This window comes from Polypterus senegalus, chromosome 6, assembly GCF_016835505.1.
Source record: "Polypterus senegalus isolate Bchr_013 chromosome 6, ASM1683550v1, whole genome shotgun sequence".
Taxonomy (NCBI): Eukaryota; Metazoa; Chordata; class Cladistia; order Polypteriformes; family Polypteridae; genus Polypterus; species Polypterus senegalus.
Genome location: NC_053159.1, coordinates 57,464,040 through 57,483,783, shown reverse-complemented (window position 1 = coordinate 57,483,783; position 19,744 = coordinate 57,464,040). Strand labels below are relative to the sequence as shown.

Sequence of the window (19,744 nt, the reverse complement as noted above, 5' to 3'; positions counted from 1 at the left end):
AATTCAGACTACAGGAATGTTGATGGGTTTCTGAGAATTATTCTAAAAGGATTTAAGGTACAGTATAGCATCTGTGCACCAGCCAGGCGATCCCCTGCTATGAAAAACCATTAGACTTAATCCAATGCAGAGGACTCGTTCCGAACACTCTCCCTCCCTTTTTTCCAAATTCCAACGACTGCCATTCGTCAATAAGTTTTGTATGGGTCGCACAGTCCGTGTAGGCGACTACTTGTTCCGGGTTTATTCAGGTTAGAAAAGAGGTTTCACGTAAGTTCGTGCCGAAATGTCGGGGTCCAGTGCGGGAGCGAAAAGAACAAGAGTTGTTTTGTCAATTGCTACGAAACTGCAAATTATTGAACGTGCTGAAAAGGGGGAATCAATTGCTAAGCTTTCATCCGAATTTAACATCAGAAATCAAACAGTACGTGATATTGTTTGGAAGAAAGATGAATTCTACAAGTTTGTAACTTCATCCAATACATTTAACGGGACGAATGTGCGCAAGACAACAAAGGGTTCAAAATTTGACGATCTGGATAGAGCTATGTTCGAATGGTTCAAGCAAAAACACGTCGAGGGATGTCCTGTATCCGGGCTATTGCGTCTCGAAAAAGCAAAATGGTTTCACTATGAGATGAAGATTCCTGAACCATCTGCTGCGTCTCAAGGATGGCTGCAATGTTTCAAATCTCTTCATTGAATTAGACAGTTGGATATCCAAGGAGAGAAACTAAGCGGTGATTCTAATGCTGCAGCTCTCTACATAACGGAATTTAAACGACTTGTCGAGGCTCATGATCTTTCACCTGACCAACTTTATAATGTTGACGAGACTGGGTTGTTCTGGAAGGCTTTGCCGTCAAAAACGCTCGTATCAAAAGAAGAAAAGTCTGCTCCAGGTCACAAGTCCAGTAAGGAACGAATAACAGTGCTAGCATGCGCTAACGCTAGTGGTTCTCACAAACTGAAACTCGTATGTATTGGAAAATCTAAGAATCCACGATCATTTAAGGGAACACAAATGCGCACTTTTCCTGTCCTTTACTACAATTAGACTAAAGCATGGATGAACAGAGAGATTTTTAAAGTTTGTTTTTTTAAACATTTTGTTCGTGCTGTTTGAGACCATCTATGCTCCAAAAATTTGCCACAAAGAGCTGTGTTACTCTTGGACAATGCACCTTCCCATCCTAGCGAAAATGTCCTGAAAACAAACGATGACCAGATTTTCGTCACATACTGTATCTTCCTCCAAATGTGACGTCGCTTAAGCAACCTATGGACCAGGGCATCTTAGGAGCATTCAAGCGTCATTACAGGAAATCTTTACTCCGTTCAGTCTTGGAAGAAGACGGAGATCTCTGTGAGTTTTACAAGAAATGAACGATTCAGGACGCAATTTTGTCATGTTCAGAGAGTTGGGATGACATGCCAAACTTAACCTTTCGAAAGGCATGGCAAAAATTGTTCCCTGATGTGATGGATAGTGTTGAAAAAGTCAATGACAGTGAAAGCCAAGAAATAACAGCGGCATCGCTTTTGGAAGAAATTCAAAATGTAAATGGATTTGAAGATGTCGACAGAGAAAACATTGAAGAATGGTGACTCTCTGATAATGATCAGCCTGAATATCAAGTGAAAGACAACACCACCATTGCTGCAGAAGCAAAGTCAAATGCGGAATTGCCGGAAGAAAGTGACGATGACGCGGTTGAAGATGAACCTTCAGAAAAGAAAGTTTTGATTGCAGAGGCGCTAAATTGTGCCAAAACATTGCTAGACTTTCTTGAGCAGGAAGCGGATTCAAATTTTAGTGACATCCTAACACTTCGCAAGCTCCGCACATCAATAAAATTGAAGCACTGCAAGAATACCAAGCAGCGTCTCCTGTCTGATTTTGTCAAGAAAACTTCATAAACAACACAAGAAAGGTAAGAATTTTACTGTACAACACCTATTCTAGCATTTGTGAATTTTTATAATTATTTTCGATTATCTGTGATTTTTGATTATCCAGATGACGGGCGCCGTTCATTAAAACGGATAATTGAGGTTGTACTGTATTTCTACCTCCTCACCCAGATCTTCCTTTTAAAATCAAATACAATTTCTTTATCCTTTTGACATTCAGATTAACATAGTTCTTATTGCAAAAATATTACTAAACAATCCTCTTGGTTGAAGTAATGACTTCCATCCTCCACAGAGAAGTTTCCTTTCAGTATGGTGTCTTCAGAATACTTGATAATGGAACACTTTTCATTGTTTTGGCTCATATTATTATTGTACAATATAAACAGAAATGGAGACAAAACACAGCCTTGAAAAGCCCCTGTAAAGTACTGAATCCATATTGTAATAAATGGGTTAACATTCATACTGTTCAGTTCCTCAATAATAGGTAATGCTGGGTGGTACAGAACGCTGAAGAAAATTGAGAAATAGTGCTTTGACATAAGAACAAGACTTATGAAGAAAAGCATACATTTTATGCAGGATAACCAGCAGACAACCAGAGTATCTTTGACACTTCTATATGCACAGTAAGCAAATTGATTGTTATTGAAATGATTTTGCCTTTGTCATTAAAATGTTTTCAACCAAGTGTTGAAATTATTTCATTAAAGTAGTTCAGACAGCATGGTCCGGAGACTACAGGAACTGAGGTAATAATTGGTTATTTCTACAGGTCAGGTACAATAGTATAGCTTAGGAATCAGTTAAAATGCAAACGAAAAACCAAAGAGAGCTGTCTATAATAGGAGCTGACCTGATATGCCATCTGTCTCCACTGTCCTATTAGTTTTTACATGCCACAAACATTTCTCCATTTCAGTTATATTGACCTAGATCCCAGTAATATCTGACATTTTTACAAAACAACCGCATTACTTTTGCATTATGAGTACTGATATCATTGCTTTCAAACCTTGTAAAAAAAGGTAATCCTCTAAAAGCTTCAGATCCTTGTCTATTGGAAAGGTAATGTTTTTCTTAGAATCTAGTCCTGTCATCAATTTCAGGGCTTTTCAAATCATCTTTAGACTGTTATCTTTAACAGTAGAATCCCTGAAGCCTACGAAAATATTAGTAAAGCTGGGCCACCTTAAATTCCCTCACAGCTCATCATCAGCATCTTTGTTTTGAAAATGTGTCAATTAGCACAAGAAACCTGCTCACCCATCCCCGAGTGAGGCAGCTGAACTCAAGAAGCAAAATTCTCAAAGCTGAAGTCTCTTTATCTTGGAGTTAGGTGTCTGGAATTGTATAGGGTAGATAATATGTTGTTATTTGGAACAGATACATTTCATGTGTGATTCTGTGTCTACAATGATCTTCGTAAATGTAGAATGAAGGAAAATGTGAGGCAAGAAATGTTGAACACATAACTAAAAAAGAAACTTTTTTCATTTTATGGTACTAATGACAAAATACTGACGTAAAGTAAGTAATGTGTGAAGATCAAATATCAAATAAACACTTTTACAAATGGTAAAACAAAACAAGTGTTTTTATTCAAGAATATAAAAAAGAAATGATTCAATTTACATGTTGCTGTCCATGTGTAAAACAAAGCCCAAATATCAACCAACACAAAGGACACATATCTTCTTGGCTGGCGCTGAAGGTAATAACTGCTGTCTTGTAATCAAGAGGTTGTGGGTTAGATCCTGGGTCCTCCCCACATTTACCATTTTGAGAAGTGAGCTGCTATTAATATTACTATTATAAATTTATATTTATAATAAAAACATACATATGATTTTAATCTGTAACGCCTGGTGTAAATTTTTGCTACTTGTACAAGATATCGCTGATATAAGCAGACACTAACGCTGGTGAATCATGTCTTTCTGGCATCTTGTTGTCACTTAACTTTTTTTTTAATTCAGTTTTATTCATTAATAAAAGCACACGTTTTGTTATACCTTTGCAAAAGTGTTTTATATTCCAGTACCCACTTGAATGACATCAGATCTGATAATGACATCTTTACAAAGACAGATAAGTGACTTGTTATATGTGTAAGCTCCTCATTGACATCAATCATGTCTTAATGTATACTTGCTAGTCTTTAGTAACAGTCTTCAGGCTACTGTTTACTTAGCACTGACTTGAATTTATTTTTGTAACTAATGAATATTGGGAAATTCCTGATACTCAAAAATACGTGGATAATTGCTTTATTATAAAATCCAAACAAAAGAGTTTCTCAGAAAGATTACAAGATTAATTTCCATTTCATTATTTTTCTTTGTATTCTACATCCAAATATTAATTCAACCACATAGCTTGGAGGCTGGAAAATTTAAATGCCCAGAGAAAGTTCTGATTTTTATGAAATTAATGTTACAAAAATAAAAGATATGAGAGTGGGATGAAACTAGATAAAAAAGAAAAAATGTTTTCAATCTCACCATAATCTTCTCCCCGAAGGATTTCTGGTGCAATATAATTTGGCGTGCCACAGAAAGTGCTAGTTGTGTCACCTGGCCTAATACCCTCCTGAAAACAGATCATGTATACATTAGTAGTTAACTTCTTAGTTTTGTTATTTATTTAAATACTAAGTAAGGCAACAATGCAAGAATAATCATGGCACACTGACTTTTCTTACTCACATCTGAATTGCATAAAATAACTGGATTGATGGCTTTTCCTTTAACAATGGAATTAATCAGTTATAACCTAATGTATAACAAATATATATTATATACATGTAGAATATAAATGTGTTTTAACCAAAATAATTACCCTTTATAATGTACTTATAAGTATGTCTTTCAGCATTTGGCAAATGCTACAATTGAATGGAAGGGGCTATATTTAGTATGAATCATCTGTGACTGCCTTACTAGCTAAGAAGTAGAGTGACAGTTAAAATATAGTAAAACACTACATGCCCCTGCTTATATTTTGCATTACTGCATATTTTTACAAATCTTACATTTTATAATACAGAGAATATGAAAGAAAAAAAATACACGTATCAAAGCTTAAGGCTCCTTTCATTTATTTTGTGGGAAATGAAAGAGATATTTAGGTTCTGATACGTTAGACAGAATGATGCTAGTTTAATGGTTACTACTGCGGTCTTTCAGCACTAAATTTCTAAGCACTACTTTTATGGAGTTTATACTGTCTCCACTCCACATAGATACTTCATTTGCCTCCCAAATCCTAAGAACATACTGGCCATGTTAACTGCTGTCTGTAAATTGTCCTTGTATATAATATGTGAGTTCTGTGATGAATTCTAACCTAACCTTACACCTGCAGCTGCTGGGATGAATTCAACCCTGATTTTAAAAGGTATGCATGTACTGTGCATCGGGAAAGTATTCACAGCGCATAACTTTTTCCACATTTTGTTATGTTACAGCCTTATTCCAAAATGGATTAAATTCATTTTTATCCTCAGAATTCTACACACAACACCCCATAATGACAATGTGAAAAAAGTTTACTTGAGGTTTTTGCAAATTTATTAAAAATAAAAAAACTGAGAAATCACATGTACATAAGCATTCACAGACTGTTGATGCACCTTTGGCAGCAATTACAGCCTCAAGTCTTTTTGAATATGATGCCACAAGCTTGGCACACCTATCCTTGGCCAGTTTCGCCCATTCCTCTTTGCAGCACGTCTCAAGCTCCATCAGGTTGGATGGGAAGCGTTGGTGCACAGCCATTTTAAGATCTCTCCAGAGATGTTCAATCGGATTCAAGTCTGGGCTCTGGCTGGGCCACTCAAGGACATTCACAGAGTTGTCCTGAAGCCACTCCTTTGATATCTTGGCTGTGTGCTTAGGGTCGTTGTCCAGCTCAAAGATGAACCGTCGCTTCAGTCTGAGGTCAAGAGCACTCTGGAGCAGGTTTTCATCCAGGATGTCTCTGTACATTGCTGCAGTCATCTTTCCCTTTATCCTGACTAGTCTCCCAGTTCCTGACACTAAAAAACATCCCCACAGCATGATGCTGCCACCACCATGCTTCACTGTAGGGATGGTATTGGCCTGGTGATGAGTGGTGTCTGGTTTCCTCCAAACGTGGCGCCTGGCATTCACACCAAAGAGTTCAATCTTTGTCTCATCAGACCAGAGAATTTTGTTTCTCATGGTCTGAGAGTCCTTCAGGTGCCTTTTGGCAAACTCCAGGTGGGCTGCCATGTGCCTTTTACTAAGGAGTGGCTTCCGTCTGGCCACTCTACCATACAGGGCTGATTGGTGGATTGCTGCAGAGATGGTTGTCCTTCTGGTTGGTTCTCCTCTCTCCACAGAGGACCTCTGGAGCTCTGACAGAGTGACCATTGGGTTCTTGGTCACCTCCCTGACTAAGGCCCATTTTCCCCCGATCGCTCAGTTTAGATGGCCGGCCAGCTCTAGGAAGAATCCTGGTGGTTTCGAACTTCTTACACTTACGGATGATGGAGGCCACTGTGCTCACTGGGACCTTCAAAGCAGCAGAATTTTTTCTGTAACCTTCCCCAGATTTGTACCTCGAGACAATCCTGTCTCGGTGGCCTGCAGACAATTCCTTTGACTTCATGCTTGGTTTGTGCTCTGACATGAACTGTCAACCGTGGGACCTTATATAGACCGGTGTGTGCCTTTCCAAATCATGTCCAATCAACTGAATTTACCATAGATGGACTCCAATTAAGCTGCAGAAACATCTCAAGGATGATCAGGGGAAACAGGATGCACCTCAGCTCAATTTTAAGCTTCATGGCAAAGGCTGTGAATACTTATGTACATGTGCTTTCTCAATTTTTATATTTTTAATAAATTTGCAAAAATCTCAAGTAAACTTTTTGTCACGTTATTATGGGGTGTTGTGTGTAGAATTCTGAGGAAAACTGAATTTAATCCACTTTGGAATAAGGCTGAAACATAATAAAATGTGGAAAAAGTGATGCGCTGTGAATACTTTCCGGATGCACTGTAATATAAATGAGTGAATACTATGTTAATTATTCTGACCTGAGTTCTTGCCATGGCATTAAAACAATAACCATTTAAGTTATATCTCCAGCACATTATTTTCTGCTGCTCACACAATTTTATCAAAGGCAACTCTGAAAATCTGAGAGTTCAAAAGGGGTCATTTCCAAGGCTTTGGGGCTGAAACAAATAACAATAAGTATACTATTGTAAAAAAAATATATGACAAAAGTGCAACATTTTCAAAGGAACATTTAGGAAAATGCAGGATTAGCTCTTCATGAACCCACCATCAGAAAGGCACAAGGCATAAAATGGCATACAAAGCACAAAAGCAAAATATAAACCACTACTCAATAACAAAGAAACTATATGAGTATTTGCCTAAAGTTTGCCAAAACGCTCCCGCGTTATCTTCAAAAGTTCTAGGAACAGCTGACTCAAAATGTTGATGAGATAGATGTATTATCTCATATTGTGACAGGACATGAAACTGACAGATCAAAATTGAAAGACCTCAAATATCATTAAGTTGAAGCAGTCTTCAAAGGCGAGATATCCAAAGTGTTTAAGAACACAGTGAAAGACTGATCAATAGCTCCATAAACAATCTGGCTGAACTAACATGATACATTAAAATTTGTTTTACTTGTTATTTTAGTGCAGGGGTTCTCAATGTCGGTCCTGGGGTCCCCCTGTCGCTGCAGGTTTTTGTTCCAACCAGCTTCTGTTTTTAATTGAACTCCTGGGCTAATTAAGTGAACTCATATTTCCCAAGTTCTGTGTTTAGGGAACAATATATTAATTAGAAAACTATCCATCCATCCATCTTCCAACCCACTGAATGTGAACACAGGGCCACGGGGGTCTGCTGGAGCCAATCCCAGCCAACACAGGGCACAAGGCAGGAAGCAATCCCAGGCAGGGTGCCAACCCACTGCAGGACACACACAAACACACCCACACACCAAGCACATACTAGGGCCAATTAGTGGGTCTGACAGTAAAGTAGTTGCAGCCTTTCACAATACAGTGTTGTTTGCCAGCGTGTCTGATCTGCTCGTTTTAAGTTGTCATAATTAAGATACAATGAGGGGGGGGGGGAACTGCATAGAGAAAGGACAAAATATAATGAAATCAACAAAAGAAAGTTAAGCATTTAAATCTATAACAAAAAGCAGTAATATATCTTGTAAATGTAAAAATCGTCCTGCTATGCTTTTCTGAATGTCGAATAAAAGAAAAAAAAATACCAGCTAATTAAATGAGATCAGTGCTATCAGGTGTTGTCACTAATTAGGAATCTGGTTGGAACAAAAACCTGCAGCCACAGGGGACCCCCAGGGTGTTTTAGGGTGATTTGTATCTAACAATTGATATTAAAATGTTGTTGGACATCTTTTAAAATTCACTGTGAAAAATATGCAATAATGCATACAAATCAGATATGGGGTAAATATGTTTTTATGGCACTATAGCTCGAAATTATTTTTAAATATGCTTTAAGTTACTACATTAAGAACTTAAAATTTTGTATATGATAAGCAATATTCTCGAAAACATCATTGCCTTAAAATTTGTTTACATTTGATGACACCAAAATACATAAGAAGAATCTCACCTTACACATGCCATAGTCTGTTAATTTAATGTGGCCCTCGTGGTCCAACAGGACATTGTCCAGTTTTAAATCTCTGTAGATTATTCCTTTTTCATGAAGGAAGTTCAATGCAATAGAAATTTCTGCTGCATAAAACCTGCCCAAAGAAATAAACACACATTACATTTGGAATGGGCTTGCTAGCTTCTCTTACTGATTCTTTACATTTCTTTATAATTACCATCATACAAAATGGTCTGTAACATAATAGACAAGGTGAGAATAAAACAAACTACCATACGACTAAATTATTTCTGAGGAAACATGTGCCCTCTTTTATTAGGATTGTCTTAGTGAAAATTACTATTTAATGCGCACAAAAAAAGAGATCACAGAACTCTTGCATGTTAGGCATAAATAGGGTTTAGCATTTTAAATACAAATTTGAGAGAAGTGCATTGAATTATCTGCTCTGTACAAGATATTAATGCTTTTCATACATTTTATTGACACATATCTATTTCATTTGTATTTATACACTTCAAAAATTAAATCTAAGCAAGTGAAAGCATTTATATTATGAAATTAAATTTTGTTTTCCTTATTGCAAAAATTATTGACTTAAAAAATGTTAATTTCTGATTATTTAGGTTACTTAAAGAAATCTTATCAAGTAAATTTTGCTTACCCCATTGGCAGATGTTTTTGCTAAATAAACACAAAACAACTCCCATTTAAAGTTTTTTTTGTCTAGTTTTTGCAAACACATTTTTTACAGTATAAGGAATACACTGCCCAAAAATGACATATTTTTAAAATGTTACTTACCCCCTTTTTTTTGAGATAGCAGAAGAAAATGTATTCTCATGTTTTATGCAAAATGGAGCTACATAAGTTTATGCTCCAGCAGAAATGAATGGTAGCCAAAGCTGGAAACAGCAAAACAGTATCAAAATATCCATGAAAAAATCTCATGTATAAAGTCATCCAGCTAAATATTTTTCTCAACCACTACTACAAACTAAATGGGGATAAATTACATGTTAAAAAAATATTTTTTTTTGGGTGGATTATTCCTTTAAACAATCTTATTTTATTTAAGTAATATTTTTATTATGTGCATAAGTACACAGTAATGTCTTCACAAAATGTTAACCTTTGTCCAATACTTAATCTTAAGAACAACACTATTAAACAATATAAAATCATACACACTGTTTTATTGGAGTGGCTTTGTCTGTTTCATTGTTTATTGGAATGGTTCAATGGCCCATCAAATGTTAAAACATTTATTTGGAATACGTTGGCCTATAACCAATTTGACTGATTGGCTTAGAAACTGTAGGAATCAATGCCCATATTTATCAACTCACAGTAGGATAACAGATCTGACTGGCAGAAAAATCTCATAGTGATGCAATTTTAGTCCAACTTCTAAATTAAGAAAACTCCTTTATCAGTTTTTTAAATTTAAGAAACTACTCCTAACTCTCCAGGAGCTGCCAGAAGATGGTGTTCAGGCAGCATACATATTCCGAGAAAGGTGCAATGTTTTAAAACACTGGAGAAAAATTAACTCTTAAAATATTGTTTGACAGCGAAGGAATACAGTAGTATTCTCTACAAACCTTGAACATCAATTGATAGTTCTATCAACGTGGAGAAGTCATAAGCTGTCAGTCAAAATGATAGTGTATATTATATTTTTGGGCCATGTGAAAAATGTAGCTTTGCAATAACAATGAATTAGGTATGTCACACCCAACCATTTCTTGAAGTCTGCATCAAAACTGTGAATGCCCCACTACACCATGTGAAGTAATGTTAAAGCAAGCTGCACTTTTACAAATTGTTGCTTTTTCTGGAGCTGTTGGTGTGATCGACAGTATGCACATAAAGATCATTGCCCCAAGTGTGAATGAGCATGCATAAGTGAATAAAAAATGGTATCACAGTATCGACACATAGGTAGTCATTGATGAAAACTGTATTACTATTGTTGTTGCAAAGTGGCAAAAATTATGTGCAGCCTAGTGCAATATCCTACCTCATTATGTTTTCTTTCTTTTTACTACTTTGAATATTACTATCATCATCATCATCTTTGGGATGAAGCCACCATCGTGATTTCCAAGAAAGGTACAAAATCAGTGTTATTTTTAGGCTAGGGATAATGTCAAATCATGACGACATTCATTTTTAAAAGTGAAATCCCACTTTCACTGGGAGTTGGTGTAGGATGCTTCATAACTACTTCTCATGTTATGCTCAGAGATAGCGCAAATTCTAATACTACTCAGACTTTCAGAGTGTAATTCCTAGGAGTAATTCACACACTTGATAAATACAGGCACAGGTTAATTAATACATATTTTTAGACCTCAGGTAGAATTCCACAGCTTATGGACCATTTAAAAAGAGCTCTAGATCTGACAGGAAGATTGTCAGAATTGGGCCTCTCTTTTATTTATCATAAAAAAGCTGAATAAAAAATCAGCTTCTCCAAACATTAAACTGCCCCTGTCTCTTCTGGGAAAAGAGAAAGTGAAAAAACTGCACTGAAATATCTGGTTTAAACTTAAAATATACAGAAGACCAAAACCAACAGGTTGTTCCTCGTTTATGGGCCAGCTTGTAAGTATGAAAAGGAGATAGGAAGTCAGTTGAAATATGTATATTACCATCATTGTCTATAATATTATAAGAACAATGCAAATTCTTATTTTAAACTGAAAATAAACTCAAGTTTAGAATCAAAAATTAGATTATTACAAGTCATCTTCCCTTAAAATAAAATTTATAACAATCAAGTCAATTTTAACAAAACTAGTTTCGAAACAAATCAACCCCCAATCGTGAGAAAGACAGCTAGGCCAACACAGTAAAACTTTAAACTAGTAAAAAAAATATAAATAATAATAATAAAAAATAATAATACAGATAAATAAATTAATAAAAATAAATATAATAAAAAAGAGGTGAGAAAATCTGCTTCCTCAATTTAAATGCTTACTCTAAAATGTTTATTAGATCCTGCCAGGTTTTAAAAAAGTTTTGTACAGATCCTCTAAGTGAGAACTTGATTTTTTTCTAATTTGAGATAATATATAACATCAGTTACCCAGTGACTTCAAACAGGCGAGTTAGGATTCTTCTAGTTGAGTAAGATAAGTCTATGTGCCAATAGTGTAGTAGATTATAGTTTCTTTTATAGATTATAGTTTCTTTGTCTTTCTCCACTTTAAGCCCCTCTAGAAGTACACCAAACGCAGCTGTTAATGGATTGGAGGAATTGTGACTCCCAGGCTGTCTGTAAGGCATTTAAACATTTTGGTCCAAAATGATGTTAATTTGGTGCATGCCCAAAACATATGGCCCAAAGAGGCTGGAACGTGATTGCAACATTAGTAGATTGAATCTTGCAATGGAAACATTTTTTACAGTTTTAAACAAGACAAATGTGCTTGATACATAATTTTAAGTTGAATAATTGTATGCTTAGCACATACTGTATGGAGCTCGAGTGTATTCTGTGCATTACTTCCTTCCACTCGTTTTCTAAGATATTGAGTGAGAGATCCTTTTCCCACTGTACTCTGGGATCTTTGAAAGGGAGGGACTTTAAAATGTTTTTATAAACTTTTCAAAAAAATTCAAGGAACACTTTGAAAACACATCAGATCTCAATGGGGGTAAAAAAATCATGCTGGATATCTATACTGATATGGACTGGGTAATGTGTTAGGAATGAAAGGATGCCATATTGTTAGATGGAAATGAAAATTATCAACGTACAGAGGGCTGAATTCAAAGACACCCCGAAAATCAAAGTGAAAAAATGATATAGCAGGCTAGTCCATTTTGCCAGAATTTCATTGCAGCAACTCAAAATCGTACTCAACATCGGGGCATGCTCCTAATGAGACAACGGTGTCCTGGGGGATCTCTTCCCATATCTGGACCAGGGCATCACTCAGCTCCTGGACAGTTTGAGGTGCAACCTGGCAGTGTCAGATGGAACGAAACATAATATCCAAGAGCTGTTCAATTGGATTTAGGTCAAGCGAGGGTGGGGGCCAGTCAATGGTATCAGTTCCTTCTTCCTCTAGGAACTGCCTGCATACTCTCAACACATGAGGCCAGGCATTGTCGTGCCCCAGGAGGAACCCAGGACTCACTGCGCCAGCATAGGGTCTGACAATGGGTCCAAGGATTTCATCCAGAATGGCAGTCAAGGTGCCTTGCCTGTAGAGGTCTGTGTGTCCCTCCATGGATATGCCTACCCAGACCATCACCGACACACCACCAAATCGGTCATGCTGAACCATGTTACAGGCAGCATAACATTCTCCACGGCTTCTCCAGACCCTTTCACATCACAGGATGAACCTACTCTCATCTGTGAGAAGCACAGAGTGCCAGTGGTGGACCTGCCAATTCTGGTAGTCTATGGCAAATGCTAATCAAGCTCCATGGTGCCAGGCAGTGAGCACAGGGCCCCCTAGAGGACGTTGAACCCTCAGGCCACCATTGTGAAATCTGTTTCTAATTGTTTGGTCAGAGACATTCACATCAGTGGTCTGCTGGAGGTCATTCTGTGGGGCTTTGGCAGTGTCTCATAATGTTCTTCCTTGCCCAAAGGAGCAGATACTGGCCCTGCTAAAGGGTTAAGGACCTTCTACGGCCCTATCCAGCTCTCTTAGAGTAACTGCCCATCTCTTGGAATCTCCTCCACACCCTTGAGACTGTGCTGGGAGACACAGCAAACCTTCTGGCAATGGCACATATTGATGCGCCATCCTGGAGAAGTTGGACTACCAGTGCAACCTCTGTAGGGTCCAGGCATCACCTCATGCTACCAGTTAGTGACAATGACCATAGCTAAATGTAAAACTTAGAAAAAACAGTGAAGAAAAATAGAGGGAAAGATGTCAGCGGCCTCCACCAGATAAACCATTCCTGTTTTAAAGGTGGTCTCATTGTTGCCCCTCTTGTGCACCTGTTGTTAATTTCATTAACACCAAAGCAACTGAAACTGATTAACAACCACCTCTGCTAATTAACTGATCAGATCGATATACTAGAGGTTTCATGGACTTGATGCTATACTCTAATTAAAAAGTGTTCCTTTAATTTTTTTGAGAAGTATATATTACAGAGATGCTGTCTGAGTCCTCAAGACTGTTCAATATTTTTTCCAGAGTAGAGGTGAGTGGGAGGTCAGGAAAATTGGGCAGGTTTTGTTTAATAAACTTTCTAATTTGAAGGCAGTGAAAGAAATGTGTTGCTGGAAAGTTAAATTTAATTGTTCATAGGATGAGAAGACATTGTTTATGTACAGATCTCTAAGTGATTTAATTCTGAATATTTTCCAGACATTAAAAACTGAGTACATTTGAGAGGGTGAAAAAAAAGTGGTTCTCGTGCAGAGGTGCCACAGATAAAAGCTCTCTATCTTAAAATACTTCCTACATTGTTTCCATATTCTGAGTGAGTGAAGCACAATTGGGTTTTTAGTATATTGGTGATGACTTGTACATTTTGGAGTACAAAGCAAGAAATGTAAAGTACTACTGCAGGATTTTATTTCTATTGCGGACCAGGCCTGTGTACGTTCATCTATTTGTGTCAACATACAGGTTTTTATAGCTTGTATTGCTAGCTGCCCAGTAATAAAATTGAAAGTTAGGTACAGCTACAGTATGCCATCTGCTGCCTTAGGTCTTTGTAAGGTCGCCCTTTGGATACATGGATGTTTTGAATTCCAAATAAATGAAGTTATAATTGAATCTAATTTCTTAAAAAATTATTTACTGATGTATACTGGAAAGTTTTGAATTAGAAAAAGCAGCTTAGGAAGGATATTCATCTTGACAATGTTAATTCTTCCTGCTAAAGTGAGATGAAGTGTACACCATCTATACAAGTCTTGCTTAATTTTTTCCAAGCAGACAGCAAATTTTGTTGATAAAAAGCTTCATGTTTACTTGTGAGGTTTTCCCCTAGGTATTTAAACTGATCTGAGATGATAAAAGGGAAAGTGTCCAATCTTGAGAATTCACTGGAAAGAGCACACTTTTATTCAAATTACTTCCGAGGCCAGAAATCTTTAGAAATTCTGTTAGTGCTGTTAGGACCGCAGGCACAGTATTTTGTTGATCTGATATATACAGTACAATATCATCTGCATATAGAGAAATTCCCTGTTCAAGTCCTTCTCTGATAATCCCCTTTATCTCAAAAGCATTTTGAAAGTGAACTGCCAGTGTCCTCAATGGTGGTTGCAAAAAGCATTGGTGACAAGGTGCACCATTGTCTAATACCATGTTCTAATTTGAAGTAGTCTGAATTAATGTGTTTAATACAGGGTGCGCACAAAGTCCATATACCCCTATCTTTAGGAGCATTTACAGGAATAACCATGACAATTTGGTTCCTGTGGACATCAGCCCAAGTCTTCCTGGTATTTCGAGGTGTGTTTCTGACATCCTGTCTGGTGCTGCCACCTGCTGCCGCTCAAGAAATCGCAACAACGTGGCGGTCGTTCCAAGTCGAAGCGATGGTGGAGCGTTTGGTGGCCACTGTGTGGGTTCATGAGCGGCCTGTTACTGGGAAATCGATCAAAAATGTCATGGATGACTTTGTTGTGCATTTTGGGAAGGCATCGCCGACAAAGAGGACATTGTTGCAGTGGGACAAGAAGGCTTTTGCAACGGGCAGCGTCCGAGATGTGCTGCGAAGAGGAAGACCATCCACAAGGCATGAAACGTGTGCAGATGTGGCAGACCTTGTCTAATGATCCCAAATGAAATCCACTTGTAAACGTGCTGCTGAATTGGGAATAGTGGAATCGACAATGCGAAAACACATCAAACAGGACTTGCAAATGAAATGTTGGCGTTTATTGCACGTTAACGAGTTATCAAATGCCGACTTGGACAGACGTCAGGAAGCTTGTGATCTGATGCTGCACCAATTTCCAACAAATGCTGAAAAGCTCCTGCAATCGGAACATGTTTTCAAAATCCTCCAAAAGAAAGGGGTATACGGACTTTGTGCGCACCCTGTACAAACTGAAACTTCTGGACTGATATACAGTATTTGATCCATGCACAAATGTTCAGGCCAAACCCAAATTTCTCCAATGTAGTGAAAAGGTAGTTCCATTCAAGTTCCTATCATCCACATTGGAAGTGCAGATATTTATCAAAATCACTTTACAGTTAAATAAAATGCCCATGATGATCACACGTCTCCCTTCGGGGTCAGATGCTACATCTATTACTACAAATGAGACTGTTCTATGTATAAGAACTCCCACACCTCTAGATTTCTTTGTACAGCTGGAATGGAATATTTGGCCAGTCCAGTCTGTGCAGCTGAAACTGATCCTTGCTTACTAAGTGGGTCTCCTGTAGAAATACTATTTTAGCATTTAGGCTTGTTAGGTGAGAGAATACTTTCTTTCTCTTTAATTTGTGATTCAGACCTTTAACATTCCAGCTCACAAAGCTAACTGTTCGGTCATGGAGACATTGCTTCTGAACTTTTGTTGTCATTTTGTAGTCTTAATTTAAGATAAGACAGTTTTGACCTTAATTCCCAGTTTTCCCAGGAGTTATTGCCATGAAGGTTATTGTTATAAGGATTAAAAGGATATATTAAAAGATAGCTTGCTCTCTTTCTCTCCCCGCTTACTACCCCCACTCCCCCAATTTGCCTCCCCACATGAGGCTAGACCACACTTCACAAGGTCTCAGTCTTCTGACATACCTAAAGAGAGAGGACATCAAAAATAAAACAAGCCCCCCAGCAGCGACGTATAAGGATTAAAATAGAAGTTATCTATTGACAATAAAGTCCAAATACTATAAGTATAAAATATAATCTTAAAAAGTCTTGATAGAGTAAACCCAGGGAACGATGTTCAACAGTAGCCCTGGATAAGCTTAGTAAGGCCTAATATAATAAACCAAGGGTATGATGTTAAACAGTCTCTTTAAAAAAAAAAAAAAAATTTTTACACATACATATATATGCATATAATTTTAATTAAAACATAAACAATAAGTGGCTGAGAAGGAAATCGGATGTATAATTATGGTACCAGTATCAATGCAAGCGGATCATACAGCCAGTAAGATCTTCTTTGCCATGCAAGGAAAAGATGGGACTCACGATTGTATTTCAAAACGTGTCAGAATCATTTTTCTTAGCTCTTTTTCTGCTTCCTTTGTAAAAGAAAAAATTTAGAGCTTGCCTTGAATGTCCACTCTCAGTTTGGCAGGATATAAGAGGCTGTATCTGATCTCTGCTTTCCATAAGCGCTGTTTAATGTTGTAATATGCAGCACGCTTAGCTGCTCTTGAGGGGAGAAATCACAGAAAATACAAATGTGGTTATTTTCAAATATAACATCTGGTTTCTCTCTGAGAAATAACATTATACATAATTTAAATTGTAATTTTTCAAAACGCACGATAAGAGTCCTAGCTTTAGAGGTATTTGATCCCCATATGCAGTAACCTGCTGCTATCTCGATGTCTGATTTGAAGTTCTTTTTCAATTATCTTAGAGAAGAGTTCAGCAATGAATTTTATTAGGATTGGACTTACACGATTCTCAGGGAGACCCTCGATTCTAATATTATTCCTTCTGCACCCATTTTCCAGTGCAGCAAGTCTGTCTTCAAATATTTTGCATTTGGAATTTGCAGCCATTGCTTTTCCATCAGCGATAGATGCCAGTTGCTCAGACGTTTGCTTAATGTCTTCCAACTGAGTGGCAAATGCTTTCAGGTTTATTCTCAAACTTAGACGCATTTTTCTTTATTTGTTCCTCATTTTTTTCTAGCATACGTTTAAAGGTTACTTCAAACGATTATTTATACATTTTTCCTGGTCTTTAATACCTTGAAGCAGCTTCTCATTTGTCTTGTGTATGTTCTTTATTTCTTTCCTTATATCATTTGTTTCTTTCTTTATAACTTTCTTTAAATCATCCTTGAGGTCCTTTATGTCTTGAGCGGTGGCGGTGGGCATTGCGACGATCATTACCTTCAGTTCGGACAGATCATTTTGCCCTTTTCCTTGCTCTATGGGTGAAGTGGCAAACCCAGTTAAAGTCAATGTTCCCGGCTCGCAAGGAGTAGTTGACAATGTGGAAGGTAAGGCCATTTTCAGTTTTAATGAATCTTCTGGAATTGACAAGCTATCCTGACCCAACTCGCTTGCACATTCGCTCTCAGTTTCGCTCTCGGCTGGAGATAACATAGCAGGAAATCTGTGCTTTCGCCTTTCTGTTCCAGGTCAGCCTCTGAAAGGCCGTTCCTTGACCTTGGACTTGATGCCTGGATGAAACTTTAGTTGTATTTTCCATTTTATTCTGAACCCTTTTCCTGCCGCTCATGTTTATATATGCCTGCATATACTATAATTGAAACCCTTTGGGTTGAGTAAATGAGAAAAAATAACATAGCTGCTAATGGAGTTCTGCTTCAGACGTCCATCTCCCGTAATGGACAAGACCAATGGTGTCGGTGCTCTTTCTTTTTAATGTCCGGATCATAAGAGTACATATTGTAATGACCTGAGGGTGTAAGACATAAAGAATTATCCTTAGCACTCTGGCAAGTTTGGCAGTAATTAACTCTTGAAAGGACCATTAGTGCCTTTGTGGTTGTACCTTCTATCGGCTTCTAAGTTGCTCTACCATGCCACTCCAATGTTCTGCAGCTCCACTGTGCTCCCAGTTGCCTTTCCCTGCCTGCACCTACTGCTGCTGGCTCTCCTTGTGATGCCTAGGACATCAACAGTGATAAACTGAAAATGGACTGAGTAATGAGGACACATTACAACTAGAGGTAGCTGCAAATTTGCAAGCGGCACCTCTTATTTTACAATCAAAACAAAGCAATGTGAAAAAACGCAGCGCAAAAGTCTCAATAAACAAATAATCTAAAAAAACATGCCCAGTGAGGAAGTTAAGCACCAATAAATATTGATTATAAAAAATTATTTAAGTGACACAATTTTATTCAAAAATGCACTAAAGTAAAACAACACTTTTTTCTTAAATACTAAGATTTTGTTGGTCATATGTGACTAAAAATAAAATCGTGAGGCACCCATAAAAGAATTAATCAGTCAGACATTGTCCAACCTGCTATATCCTAATACAGGGTCACAGGGGTCTGCTGGAGCCAATCCCAGCCAGCACAGTGTGCAAGGCAGGAATAAACCCGGGCAGAGCGCCAGCCCACCGCAGGGCACACACACACACCAAGCACACACTAGAGAGGATTGCTTATAAGCTTTTACATGTATTTTTATTTGGATGTTTGTACAGCCATTTTCAAGTGTGTGTCAGGAAACCTACTATTATAAGTACTATATTTTGATCTCTGTCTTCATGAGAGTTGAAAATTACCATAAGTCTAGGGGGTCACTGACAGATGTGGGATAAAACAGAGGTAGATGTTAAACTCCTATATAATAAAAGTTATATGTAATATGTTGCATAAAGGCAGATCTACCTCTGCATTCTGGTACAATGATGGTATTTACATTGTATGATGTTGATTAAAAGCATGTAATCAACAATAAATTGAATAAATAATATTATTAGCAAAAAAGATAAAAAACACAGATCATACACATTTAATGTCATACTTTCCTCTCATGTGAAGAGTCAGACATTTGGCCCCATCCAATGTTCCACAGCATGGGGTAGATGGAGTAAGCAGCTGTGCATGAAATTTATTGAGTAGCATTACATTGTTTGGCAGACAGCACGTTATTTTTGGAGTTGGAGTGATAAAGTCAGAAGTGTATTTACTACAGACTGTTAATGCCGTTCAGTGCTCTCAGATTCTGGTAAGGATAGGTACGAACTGGACTGGAGGTTGGTTAGACTGGAAGAAGATTTCTAGAAGTGCCCAGAGACGCCCTAAGCTAACAAAATCACAACAAAGTGCTCATATTGCCATATATACTCATGTTTAAGTTCTCCCGTGGATAAGTTGGGGCTTGATTTTACCGTATAATTTCCGGTATTTTATAATGAGGATCGTACAAGTCAAATGTGGAAAACTCACACTATTGGTCCAAAAGATTATGATATGCTAACGCCCACCTGAGAGAGTAACTACAGAGCGCACTGCCTTTTTTTCTATGTATTGTGCCTATGTGACCACATT

At 37.5% G+C, this 19,744-nt stretch overlaps 1 protein-coding gene across 8 annotated transcripts in view; it reads right to left on the bottom strand.

Annotated features, from left to right (window-relative positions):
- LOC120531052 (protein kinase C zeta type) overlaps nucleotides 1–19,744 on the bottom strand; it is a 677,641-nt gene that overhangs the window by 242,724 nt on the left and 415,173 nt on the right. For all 8 annotated transcript variants that reach the window (XM_039756040.1, XM_039756039.1, XM_039756044.1 and 5 more), the window contains 2 exons: nucleotides 8,569–8,704; nucleotides 4,422–4,509 (listed from right to left, as the gene is read on the bottom strand). In XM_039756040.1, the coding sequence (XP_039611974.1) occupies nucleotides 4,422–4,509; nucleotides 8,569–8,704 (224 nt within the window). The remainder of the gene's footprint in view (nucleotides 1–4,421; nucleotides 4,510–8,568; nucleotides 8,705–19,744) is intronic.